The 14,107-nt window shown below is 35.6% G+C and overlaps 1 protein-coding gene across 1 annotated transcript in view; it reads right to left on the reverse strand.

Moving 5' to 3' along the window:
- The window catches only part of ADAM2 (ADAM metallopeptidase domain 2), a 100,553-nt gene that overhangs the window by 50,765 nt on the left and 35,681 nt on the right, over positions 1–14,107 (reverse strand). The window contains exons 8-10 of the mRNA XM_007178418.2: positions 3,010–3,081; positions 2,422–2,588; positions 1,302–1,383 (exon numbers count right to left, since the gene is read on the reverse strand). Coding sequence (XP_007178480.1) covers positions 1,302–1,383; positions 2,422–2,588; positions 3,010–3,081 — 321 coding nt within the window. The remainder of the gene's footprint in view (positions 1–1,301; positions 1,384–2,421; positions 2,589–3,009; positions 3,082–14,107) is intronic.

The following is a 14,107-nucleotide window of genomic DNA, read 5'->3' on the forward strand; positions in this document are numbered from 1 at the left end:
GTCCTTGTGAGTGAACTTGCGTCAGGACAGATAAGTGGATGACCCAAGGGCAAACAGCTGCAGACATCAAAAATCTCCTGCTGATTATATTTACTTGCTTCTACTCACCCCAAAACTACTTGGGTTGTGGTTTCACCCATAAACTTTAGGAAGAAGCAGCTTCAGAAGAATGTGTTTCCTAGATTTTATTCCACAGCTCTGGGTGATTAGGTAGGGAGGGTGGTGGATGTTTAAATATCAGAGGACAGAGCTTCACCTGTTTTCTTCAACATCACATTCCTGTGAACATTAGCTACTGCTGATTTTTTCCAGCGAAAAGTTCGGCAATGATTACCCCAGTGAAGTGTGGAGAATAAGAAAGAAGAATACGAGAAGGGTTCCTCTCTGCTCCTTTCACTACAGAGACCACTGCCCTCTTTTTCAGTAAACAAGATTTCCTTCCACTTGGTAACTAAGCCTGCTCCATGTGAAAGTCTTAAGATTTCTGTGTTGCATATGACTAGGTAAATCAGCCAAATTCGAGCTTTTGAGACTAGGTAATGATTTGCCCATAAAAGATAAGCCATATTTTCATGAATTATGAATTTTAAAGATGAAATTTGTCTCCATTTCATTGACTCATCTTCTTATATCTTCACTTAACTTGTGTACTTAAACAAGAGTATTATGCATAGCCCTCCTCAATCTCCAGATTATTTTGTACAAACACACAACAAATTTTAAAAGGCAAGTTTTATACTTCAGAATAACCAAAGCGTTATTAAATAGGAGCAAAAACATACCAATTTTAAGCAAACCAAGATTTTCTACTAAGATAGAAATGCCAATTAGTGCATTTGATTCTGTTATTCTTCACCTATGTCCCAGGAAGCATTTTGCGGCAATTGATAAATAGTTTCAAAAGTTTTATTTTAACTTGCTTCATAATTGAATCAGCTACATAATTAAGAAAATGATCAAAATCTAAGCTTGAAATTAAAATTAGTTATTAAATATTGAGTATATGAAAAATTTATGAGCTTCTTATAAGACTATAAAATAGATCACTACCTTAACTTTCTAAAAGAGGATAATTTGAACTCACAAGAGGAAAATTGTAAAAATTTTATATGTATTAAGTTAAATGAGGACTTCTTATAGTTCACACATTTCTGTCAGCAGCAGGAACAAAGATCCCTAGAATCATTATGCAAATTTTAATATACTTAGCCATAATAAAATACAGAAATAGTTAATCATATATTACTCTAAACAGCATCGTACTTATACATCTTAGCCAAGTAACTTAAACCATACCATACCAGAGCAACACCTCCTCCATAGTATTTATCACACAGCCTCCCTTGAAAGGTTGCACCAACATAATTTGGTTTTTCTCTGTAACTTAAGTTTAAAAAAGAAGCAAATCATAAAGTTTTGTAAAATTAAGAACAATTAATATTAAATTTACCTAATATTTTTTGTTTTGCATATTTATATAACAAATTCATAGATATTTCCACTTTAACACTAGGATAACAAAGCATAGAAAGGGACTAAACGTGTCTGCTTATTTTGCAAATAGATTTAAAAAACAAATAATAAAAAGTGTATTATCATATGGATTTTTAGAGAATAATGAAGATTTTTTTATGTAATTTAAAAAAATTATACTGATTCCTATAATGTAAAAATAATAAAAATAAATAAAATTCCTTAAAAGTAGAAAGCTAAGCCAATGAAGTTGACAAATGGGCAGAGTAAGCTTATGTGTTGAAGTCTCCCCTTAATCAGATAGAATTAGCCTGCCCTAGCCATGCAAAGTCATGCGTATTTGTGGGACAAAAAATAACTTAAAAGATTATAATTTTATAATTATATACACGATTTTTACATAATATGATAATATATAATACATATAGGTTCTGAATATTGATAAGAGAAAACCAAAGAGATTATTAAATAGAAAGGGAGGCTTATATTTTTTAAAGTGCAGCTCACTGTGAATATAGTGTGTCAGAGATACTGAAATGTACAATAGTGTTTCCATTTCATCACTATTTTGTTTTGATTTTATGGAAATGAAGCATTAAAAGAAGGTCATATTACTATATTCATAGAATTCAGGTATATTTTTTCAGATAGATATTGTTAATATTTTATGTATAGTTAGGCACATTTAATGATATGTTATCTACTCAAGGTAAGAAAACATGGTAATAAGATTGAAGTGAGTTTTAGCTATCAGCCAATAAATAGAGTAATTGATATTAGTAATTCTGCTATAAAACCTGTGTTGTGAAAAATAATATTCACAGGATGTTGTACATAAAAAAATGACACAAGATTTTTTTCCCTAAGGTCCTGCCAACTGTCAGAAATTAGGTCAAATTACATATGCTTTCTAATGTATAAGATGTAGTAATGCCAAGATATACTTACACAAGTAAAAATGCCACATCATGTGGACGCAAAACAAGATAAGATCGTTTCCATTTTAAAAATCTTTGTAATAATTCATTGGCATCTCCAGTTACCGGAATTTTATTTTCGTCTATCCAAAGCTCTAATGAAGATAGAATTACTGTAATATTAAATGAATCAAAAATCTAAAATAGAAGACATAAAGAAAATATGTTCAAACTACATGGTTTAAATAGATTTGGGAATTTATCTGCAAAAATAAACACTATACTGATGTAAATATTAAAAACCTAAACTCTAAATCCGGATTGGATCTTATAAATTCTATTAGCAAGTAATAAATATCACTAATAAAACAAGTAATAAGTAACATTTTGATATGCTTGTGCTTAAGCCAGCCCAACGTCAAGTGTTTAATTTAAGCCTTACAAAACCCTAATTAGGTATTTACAATTATTATTACTCCAATTAAACAGTTAGAAAACTGAAACTTAAGATGATTATATATTTGCCCTCTTTCACACAATATGTGTATTCAGGCAGGGTCATAATAAAAGTCTGAGAATTGTTTAAGTAACACAAACAAATGCAAAAGCAAACACTTACAGCATTGGTCAATCCAATCAACTGGAAAATTTTTTGAGTGACAACAGTTGTATCAGAACCCATACGATTATACTGAAAAAGATAATTGCCTTTTAGATCTAAATATATATTGCTTAATACTTAATGATGGTTATTATGTTTAAAATTTAAAAGCATGAGTTAAGAAGTTATTTAAATGACCAATTTATTAGTTTTAAAATATTATTTATTATTATAGATGTAACATGTGAAAATGAAAAATATTAAAAAAATACAAAAAGGCACTACAAAAAAAAAAAAAAAGGCACTACAAACTCTTGCAAAATTAAGAGTAGAAGGAAGCCTTCCAAACACATTTTATGAGGCCAGCATTATCCTAATATCGAAACCAGACAAAAACACCCCAAGAAAAGAAAATTACAGGCCAATATTCCTGATGAATATAGGTGGAAAAATCCTCAGAATATTGGCAATGCGAATTCAACAGCACACTAAAAGGATCATACATCATGATCAAGTGGGATTTATTCCAGGGATGCAAGAATGGTTCTATTTCTGTGAATCAGTCAATGTGATACACACCACGTTAACAAAATAAAGAATAAAAAATCATATGATCATCTCAATAGATGCAGAAAAAGCATTTGACAAAATTCAACCTCCTTTCAGGATAAAAACTTTCAACAAAGTGAATACAGAGAGAATGTGTCTCAGCATAATAAAGGCCACGGCCAACATCATGCTCAACAGTGTAAAGCTAAAAACTTTCCCTATAAGACCAAGAACAAGGGAAGGATACCTACTATCGCCACTCTTATCTAGCATAGTATTGGAAGTCCTGGCCAGAGAGATTAAGCAAGAAAAAGAAATACAATGTATTCAAATTGGGAAAAAAGAAGTAAAACTGTCACTGTTTGCAGCTGACATATATAGAAAACCTTAAAGACTCCACCAAAAAACTGTTGGAACTAAGAAAAATTCACCAAAGTTGCAGGATAAAAAACCAATATGCAAAAATCTGTTACATTTCTTTATAATAATAACAGGCTATCAGAAAGAGAAATTAAGAAAACAATCCCACTTACAATTGCATCAAAAGAATAAAATACCTAGGAAAAATTTAACCAAGGAGATAAGGTCTTTACACTGAAAGCTAAAAGACATTGATGAAAGCAACTGAAGAAGGCACAAATGAGTGGAAAGTTTTTCCAAGCTCATAAATTAGAATAGTTAATATTGTTAAAATGTTCACACTACCCAAAGCAATATACATATTCAATGCAATCCTTATCAAAATGTCAATGGCATTTTTCACAGAAATAGAAAAAACAGACCTAAAATTTGTATAGAACTACAAAGACCCTGACTAGCCAAAGCAAATGTGAGAAAGAACAAAGCTGGAGACATCATGTTCCCTGATTTCAAACTATATTACTGATACAAAGCACTGTGGGTGGTATTGTCATTAAAACAGACACATAAATCAATGGAACAGAATAGAGAGTTCAGGAAAAAAACCAACACATTATCGTGGGTTAATTAGTTTACAACAAATGGGGAAAGGACAGTCTCTTTAATAAATAATGTAGGGAAAACTGTACAACACATGCGAAAGAATGAAACTGTACTATCTTACACCATACACAAAAAAATAATTCAAAATGTATTAAAGACTTGAATGCAAGACCTGAAACCATAAAACACCTAGAAGAAAACAGGTGATATGCTACTTCACATTGAGTGGATAATGAACAAAGCATGAATATTTTTAATATTCAAAGTTTTCTTATAAGTTGACAAGAAGGCAAACAGCCATTAATAAAATGAGCAAAAGGATTAAGTTGTCAGTTCAGTGAAAAGAAAATACTAGTGGCCAGTAAACATTAAATGATGTTCAAATTAATTCTCAGTTAAGGAATGGAAGTTAAAATTACAATGAGATATAATTTTATACCCATTGCCTGACAAAAATTAAAGAGAAATATAAAACTAATCGTTGGCAGGTATGAGAGGAAAATACTACTTTCAGTTTTACCTTGGAGATGCAAAAAGTTACAGCCTTTTTATAAAGCAATGAACAATATCTATTAAAATTAAACTACATACATATCCTTTGACCCATCATCCATACTCCTGGTGACCTACTTTCACAGAGATTAAATTCCCAAGGTGTAGGAACTCATGACTAAGGATACTTCATGTAGCATTATTTATAGTGACAAAGCAACATTTAAAAAACGGGAAACAAAGTGAATACTCACCAATAATAGAATAAATGAATAAATTATGGTATATAAATACAATGGTATGCTGTGCTGTCCTTAAAAAATAAATTAGCTATTCAGTTGATTTGAAAGACCTCCCACCAAAAAAATTAATGAGTGTATTAAATAATCCAAGCAAACATCAGAGACTGACAGACTTAATTAAGGAAAGAAAACAATTAAATATAAATTGTTACAGAAGGGATGTCCCTGGTGGTCCAGTGGTTAAAACTCCATGCTTCCACTGCAGGGAAGCACAGTTTGATCCCTGTTCAGGGAACTAAGATCCCACATGCCGTGCGGCATGGCCAAAAAAAAAAAAATTGTTACAGAAGACATAGTACATTTTCAAGGACTGGGATGTCTATCAGGAAGACATAAAACTATAAACATTATATGCATCTAAGAACTGAGCCTAAAAATTACACAAAATACAAAATGAGCAAATGAAGGGAGAAATAGAAAATTCAACAATAATGTTTGGAGATTTAAGAACACAATTTCAGTAGTAGAATAACTGGTCAAAAACTCAACACAGATATAGAAGACTAAAACTAAACCCTAAACCAACAGATATTTATAGAATATTCCACCCCAAAACAGCACAACATGCGCTTCTCAAGAGCTCATGGAACATGATCTAGGAATAGACTATATACTAGGTTATAGGATAAGCTTCAACTGAGTTAAAACAATTAAAAAATAGAAAATTGCTCTCTGACCCCAAAAATTAAATAAAAAATCAACAACAGAAAGAAATCTGAGAAATTCAAAGTATGTGGAAATTAAACAATAGATTATAAATAACCAGTAATCAAAGAAGAAATCACAGGGAAATTAGAAAATACTATAATACAACATAGTAAAACTTATGGTATTCAGCTAAAGCAGTGCTCAGAAGGCAACTTATCAGAAATAGCTATATTAAAAAAAAGAAGCACCATCTCAAATAACTAATTTCCACTTAGGAAATTAGTGAAAGGAAAGCAAACACAAAGAACTCAAAGGAAGGAAATGGAAGAAATTAATAAAAATCAGAGCAAAATGATTGAAGTATGAATATAAAAAACAACATATATTAACAAAACAAAAATTATTAATTCAGGATAAAAGGTTATAGTCACTAACCAACAGAGAAATAACTAGCCTTGTAAATGAACACTGTGAAAAATAATGTGGCAACAATTTAGGTAACTTAGATGAAATGAATGATTTCTTGTAATAAACAGATACTGAAACTGACTCAAGAAGAAACAGAATATGTAACAAGCAAGAAGATTAAATATGCATTTAAAAAATCCCCACAAAGAAAAACCTAGTTCTAGAAGGCTTTATTGGTGAATCCAATCAAACATTTAGAGAAGAATTAACACCAACTCGTTACAAATTCTCCTATAAAATCGGAGAGAACCCATTTCTATTCATTCAATAAGGTCAGTATTACCCTGATACGAAAACCAGAAAAGACATAACAAGAAAATAAAAGTCCAAAGCAAACTACATTCCTCATGAATATTATTGTAAAAATCCTAATCAGAATACTAACCAATTTATGCAACACATAAAAAGAATTATACACGACGACCAAGTTGGATTTATCTCAGAAATACAAGCTTGGCTTAATGTCTAAAAACCAATAGATGTATTTCAAAACATTGTAGAATAAGGAACATAATGACCAAAACCCACATGGTTCTTTTTTTCCTTTTTACATCTTTATTGGAGTATAATTGTTTTACAATGTTGTGTTAGTTTCTGCTGTATAACAAAGTGAATCAGCTATACGTATACATATATCCCCATATCCCCTCCCTCTTGCATCTCTCTCCCACCCTCCCTGTCCCATCCCTCTAGGTGGTCACAAAGCACTGAGCTGATCTCCCTGTGCTATGCAGCTGCTTCCCACTAGCTGTCTATTTTACATTTGGTAGTGTATTTATGTCAATGCTACTCTTTCACTTTGTCCCAGCTTCCCCTCCCCACCCCGTGTCCTCAATTTCATTCTCTACATCTGCGTCTTTATTCTTGTCCTGTCCCTACGTTCATCAGAACTTTTTTTTTTTTTAGATTCCATATATATGTGTTAACATACAGTATTTGTTTTTCTCTTCACTCTGTATGACAGACTCTAGGTCCATCCACCTCACTACAAATAACTCAATTTCGTTTCTTTTTATGGCTCAGTAATATTCCATTGTATATATGTGCCACATCTTCTTTATTCATTCATCTGTCGATGGACATTTAGGTTGCTTCCATGTCCTGGCTATTGTAAATAGTGCTGCAATGAACATTGTGGTACATGTCTCTTTTTGAATTATGGTTTTCTCAGGGTATATGCCCAGTAGTGGGATTGCTGGGTCATATGGTAGTTCTATTTTTTTTCTCCATAGTGGCTATATCAATTTACATTCCCACTAACAGTGCAAGAGGGTTCTGTTTTCTCCACACCCTCTCTAGCATTTATTGTTTGTAGATTTTTGGGAAGCTGGACATTCTTTCAAAAGACACAGAAGAAGCATTTGACTAACGAAAAAAAAAAGCTCAATAAACTAGGGATAGATGAGAACTCCCTCAACCTGATAAAGCACATCTATTAAAAACCCACAGATAGCATCACACTTAATGGTGAAAGAATAAGTGTTACTTCTCTTAGATCAGGAAAAAGATAAGTATATCTGTTCTCATTGTTACTATCTCAGCTTCCACTGGAGGCTCTAGACAAAGCATTTAGTAAAGGAAAAGAAACAAGAGGCATCTGCATAGAAAAAGAAGTTAAACACTCTATTAACAGACAAAAAGATGCGTATATATAAAAATCCTAAGAAAACCACTAAAAAACATTAGCACTAATAAGTGATTTCAGCAGAATTGGAGAATACAAGATCAATATATAAATCAATTGCATTTCCATACACCAGCAATAAACAATCTAAAATTAAATTAAGAAAATAAATCCATTTACGATAGTATCAAAAAATGATAATATGCCAAAAAATAAATTTAACAAAAGAAGTACAAAACAGGCACTGAAAACTACAAAACACCATTGAAAGAAAGTAAAGAAGATACAAATAAATGGAAAGTGAACCTGTGTTCATGGATTGGAAGACCTATTATTGTTAAGATGGCAATAATTTCCAAATTGATCTATAGAAATAATATAATCCTTATTAAAATTCCAGCATTGTTTTGCAGGAATTGGCAAGTTTACCTTATTATGTATATGAAAGTGAAAGAGATCCAGAATGTCTGCAAAAATTTTAAGTAAGAAGAACAAAGTTGGAAGACTCATACACCCCAATTTGAAAACTAACTGCAAAGCTGTAATGATCAAGGCAGTGTGCTTTTGGCATTCGATTAGAGTTATAGATCAATAAAATAACAATTTCTAGAAGTAAATTCTAACACTTATGGTCAATTGATATTTGGAGAGAGCAAGAACATTAAATGGAGAAAGACTGATGTTTTCAAAATTTTAAAATGTTATGCTTCAAATGACACAATCAAAATATGAAAAGATAACCCACAGAATGGATAAAAATATTTACAAATCATATATTGGATAGGGGTCTAGCATCCACAATATATAATGAATACTTAGCTACAACAATAAAAAGACAACCCAATGAAATATGTGTAAAGAATTCAAATAATTTCTCAAATAAAATATGCTAATAGCTAATAAGAAAATGCAAATATTCTCAACATTATTACACAATAGGGAATGCAAATCAAAAGCACAGTGAGAAACTAATTCACACCCACCAGGATGGCTAAAGTCCAAAAGACAGACAATAACAAACACAGTTGAGAATTTAGAGGAACTGGAACTCATACATTTGTTCATTGCTGGTGCAATATATAATGGTGAAAATTGTTTTTTAGGATCTCAAAATGTGAAACATAGAGTTACCACACAACTCGGCAATTCTTACCTTTTGCATCTACCTAATAGAAATAAAAGCTTATGTCCACACAAAAACTTGTACAAAAATAACATTATTATGATACAAATATCATTGGAAAGCAGAGATAAGACATGCCAGCTGAGACACCCAGTGGACCAGCCAACTCCAAGCAAAATCAGTAGCTTACTAACAGTACACAAGTGAGGCCAGTCCAGCACAAGGAGATCTTAATGAGATCAGAGGATATTTAAGAATTGTGAGCTAAATAAATAGTTGTTCTTTTAAGCCACTAAATTTTGGAGTAGTTTGTTATGGAGCAACAAAAAGTGTCTCAGGAATCTATACATGACTACAACAAGGAATAGAAGTAAGAATATATGAAAATATCTAATTTTCAAACACAGTAAGACAAAATACCTAGCAAATATGTGAAACCTATAAGAAGAAAAGTTCACAAACTAAGGGTGATTAAAAAATTAATTACAGAGAGTGGGACTCCTGAGATGGTGAAATAATGAGGTCTGCAAATCCTTTCCACAATAAGCAATGATAAAAGACAAAAATGTCAAAAACATTTCAAGAATCTGGCAATTGACTAAGGGCATTAAAATGAGAAATATTAATTAAAGAAAAACTATTAATTCTATGGTAAGAGCAGTGGGAATCTGTGACATTTCACCTGAGGTTGTCCCCAACCACATCTCAAATTGTATTGTGTGGTAATTCTACCATGGTAGGTCAAGCCATAAAATCCAGACACTTCCCTATCAGAGGAGGATAACTTGATTTGGTGCAGAGTAGGGCAAAACTACGTGCCCAGATATATTGTCAAAAACAATAGTGATCTCTGTGGCAAATGAATATTGAAGGACATCATCACAGATAAACTTAGGCTGTGATACTGGTTATTTCAAGCAACAGACCAGAAGATGAGCCAGAAATCTAACATGGAATTGGGGGGGGATACAATAGCCATAATGGGTCTTGACAACCTTCCATATATCCTTTACAGTCTGTAATATTCCATTCATGCACCAGGTAACACTCATGCTCAGGAGAGACTGAAAAGGGTCTAAGATATCGACAAGTTCATGGCTGAACTTGAAACATTACTCACTACCTGAGATGTGAGAAAGTCCTATAAAAATCAAAACCTACCTGACTTGAAAATTACATGAAAATTGAATACTTTCCCTAACAGACAAATCAATTTGCAAAGGGTAGAAGCCTTACTAGCTCAAATGTTGGAGCATAGCCTCTGACCAGTCATTAGCTGACTGCTAAGATATGTTCACCCACGGTCAACCACAAAAATCCTGGCTTAAAAGTAGAAACAAGAATTTAAAAAATAGTAAGCACAATAAAACAATGTTATCCACACATTTGAAAATGCAGTCATTAGAAACTATGAGGTAGACCTTATTGGATTTAGCACACGAAACTTTAAAGCAACTATGGTAAACATGGAACTGATAGGAGCCATGTTTAAAGAAGTAAAGGAATGATGACACTGACTCGTAAAAAAGAGAGTATCAGTAAAGAATATAAATTATACATTATAATGTACAGCTTGGTGATGATGGCTAATAACACTGCATCATATACTTGAATGTTGCTAAGAGAGTAGATCTTAAATGTTCTCACCACAAAAGAGAAATAAAAATTAATTATGCGATGGGACGGATGTGGTAGCCAATACTACAGTGGTAATCATTTTGTAATTTATAAATGTATCAAGTCAACACATACACATTAAACTTACACAGTTATGTGTCAATTATATCTCAATAAACCTGAGTGAAACAGAAAAAAACAAATAATAATTATAAAATTATAAAAAAGAACTAAATAGATACTTGAGTTGAAAATATAATAACTAGGCGGTCTAGGCAAGATGGCGGAAGAGTAAGACACGGAGATCACCTTCCTTCCCACAGATACAGTAGAAATACAACTACACGTGGAACTGCTCCTACAGAACACCCACTGAACGCTGGCAGAAGACGTCAGACCTCCCAAAAGGCAAGAAACTCCCCCTGTACTTGGGTAGGGCAAAAGAAAAAAGAAATAACAGAGACAAAAGAATAGGGACGGGACCCGCGCCAGTGGGAGGGAGCTGTGAAGGAGGAAAGGTTTCCACACACTAGGAAGCCCCTTCGTGGGCGGAAACTGTGGGTGGCGGAGGGGGGAAGCTTCGGAGCCACGGAGGAGAGCGCAGCCACAGGGGTGCGGAGGGCAAAGCGGAGAGATTCCCACACAGAGGCTCGGCGCCGAGCAGCACTTACCAGCCCGAGAGGCTTGTCTGCTCCCCCGCTGGGGCGGGCGGGGCTGGGAGCTGAGGCTTGGCTTCGGTCGGATCGCAGGGAGAGGACTGGGGTTGGCGGCGTGAACACAGCCTGAAGGGGTTAGCGCACCACAGCTAGCCGGGAGGGAGTCCGGGAAAAGTCTGCAGCTGCCGAAGAGGCAAGAGACTTTTTCTTGCCTCTTTGTTTCGCGGCGCGCAAGGAGAGGGGATTCAGAGCGCCGCCTAAACGAACTCCAGAGAAGGGTGCGAGCCGAAGCTCTCAGCGCAGATCCCACAGCAACAGGGGCGCAGAGGGAAAAACGGAGAGATTCCCGCACAGAGGCTCGGCGCCGAGCGGCACTTACCAGCCCGAGAGGCTTGTCTGTTCACCCACCGGGGCGGGCGGGGGCTGGGAGCTGAGGCTCGGGCTTCGGTGCTAGCCGGGAGGGAGTCCGGGAAAAAGTCTGCAGCTGCCGAAGAGGCAAGAGACTTTTTCTTTCCTCTTTGTTTCACGGCATGCAAGGAGAGGGGATTCAGAGCGCCGCCTAAACGAACTCCAGAGACAGGCGCGAGCCGTGGCGATCAGCTCGGACCCCAGAGGCGGGCATGAGACGCTAAGGCTGCTGCTGCCGCCACCAAGAAGCCTGTGTGCGAGCACAGGTCACTCTCCACACCGCCCCTCCCAGGAGCCTGTGCCGCCCGCCACCACCAGGCTCCCGGGATCCAGGGACAACTTCCCTGGGAGAACGCACGGCGCGCCTCGGGCTGGAGCAACGTCACGACGCCTCTGACGCCGCAGGCTCGCCCCGCCTCCTCCGTACCGCTCCCTCCCCGCGGCCTGGGTGAGCCAGAGCCCCCGAAGAAGCTGCTCCTTTAACCCCGTCCTGTCTGGGCGGGAACAGACGCCCTCAGGCGACCTACATGCAGAGGCGGGTCCAAATCCAAAGCTGAACCCCGGGAGGTGTATGAACAAAGAATAGAAAGGGAAACCTCTCCCAGCAGCCTCAGAAGCAGCGGATTAAAGCTCCACAAACAACTTGATGTACCTGCATCTGTGGAATACCTGAATAGACAACGAATCATCCCAAATTCAGGAGGTGGACTTTGGGAGCAGGATATATTAATTTTTCCCCTTTTCCTTTTTTTGTGAGTGTATGTGTGTATGCTTCTGGGTGAGATTTTGTCTGTATAGCTTTGCTCTCACCGTTAGTCCTAGGGTTAGGTCCGTCCGTTTCTGTTTTTTTTTTTACTTAAAAAATTTTTTTCCCTAATATATGTTTCCTTAATAATTTTTTCCTTATTTTCTATTTTTAAAAAATTTAAAAAAATTTTTTAATAAGTTTTTTCACATTTTTTATTTTAAAAAATTAAAAAAAATTTTCTTAATAAATTTTTTTCTTAATAATTTTTTCTTACTTTTTCTTATAAAAAATTAATAAATCTATTTTTAAGAATTAAAAAAAATTTTTCTCAATAAATTTATTCTTAATAATTTTTTTCTTATTTTTTATTATAATAGCTTTATTTTATTATATTTTATCCTCTTTCTTTCTATTTTTTCTCCCTTTTATTCTGAGCCGTGTGGATGAAAGGCTCTTGGTGCTCCAGCCAGGCATCAGGGCTGTGCCTCTGAGGTGGGAGAGCCAACTTCAGGACACTGGTCCACAAGAGACCTCCCAGCTCCACGTAATACCAAATGGAGAAAATCTCTCAGAGAGCTCCATCTCAACATCAGGACCCAGCTTCACTCAATGACCAGCAAGCTACAGTGCTGGACACCCTATGCCAAACAACTAGCAAGACAGGAACACAGCCCCATCCATTAGCAGAGAGGCTGCCTAAAATCATAATAAGGCCACAGACACCCCAAAAGACACCACCAGACGTGGACGTGCCCACCAGAAAGACAAGATCCAACCTCATCCACCAGAACACAGGCACTAGTCCCCTCCACCAGGAAGCCTACACAACCCACTGAACCAACTTTAGCCACTGGGGGCAGATACCAAAAACAACGGGAACTACGAACCTGCAGCCTGTGAAAAGGAGACCCCAAACACAGTAAGATAAGCAAAATGAGAAGACAAAAAACCACACAGCAGGTGAAGGAGCAGGGTCAAAACACACCAGACCTAACAAATGAAGAGGAAATAGGCAGTCTACCTGAAAAAGAATTCAGAATAATGATAGTAAAGATGATCCAAAATCTTGGAAATAGAATAGACAAAATGCAAGAAACATTTAACAAGGATGTAGAAGAACTAAAGAGGAACCAAGCAACGATGAAAAACACAATAAATGAAATTAAAAATACTCTAGATGGGATCAATAGTAGAATAACTGAGGCAGAAGAAAGGATAAGTGCCCTGGAAGATAAAATGGTGGAAATAACTACTACAGAGCAGGATAAAGAAAAAAGAATGAAAAGAACTGAGGACAGTCCCAGGGACCTCTGGGACAACATTAAACGCTCCAACATTCGAATTATAGGGGCACCAGAAGAAGAAGAGAAAAAGAAAGGGACTGAGAAAATATTTGAAGAGATTATAGTTGAAAACTTCCCTAATATGGGAAAGGAAATAGTTAATCAAGTCCTGGAAGCACAGAGAGTCCCATACAGGATAAACCCAAGGAGGAACACGCCAAGACACATATTAATC

Source organism: Balaenoptera acutorostrata, chromosome 21 (genome assembly GCF_949987535.1).
Source record: "Balaenoptera acutorostrata chromosome 21, mBalAcu1.1, whole genome shotgun sequence".
NCBI lineage: Eukaryota > Metazoa > Chordata > Mammalia > Artiodactyla > Balaenopteridae > Balaenoptera > Balaenoptera acutorostrata.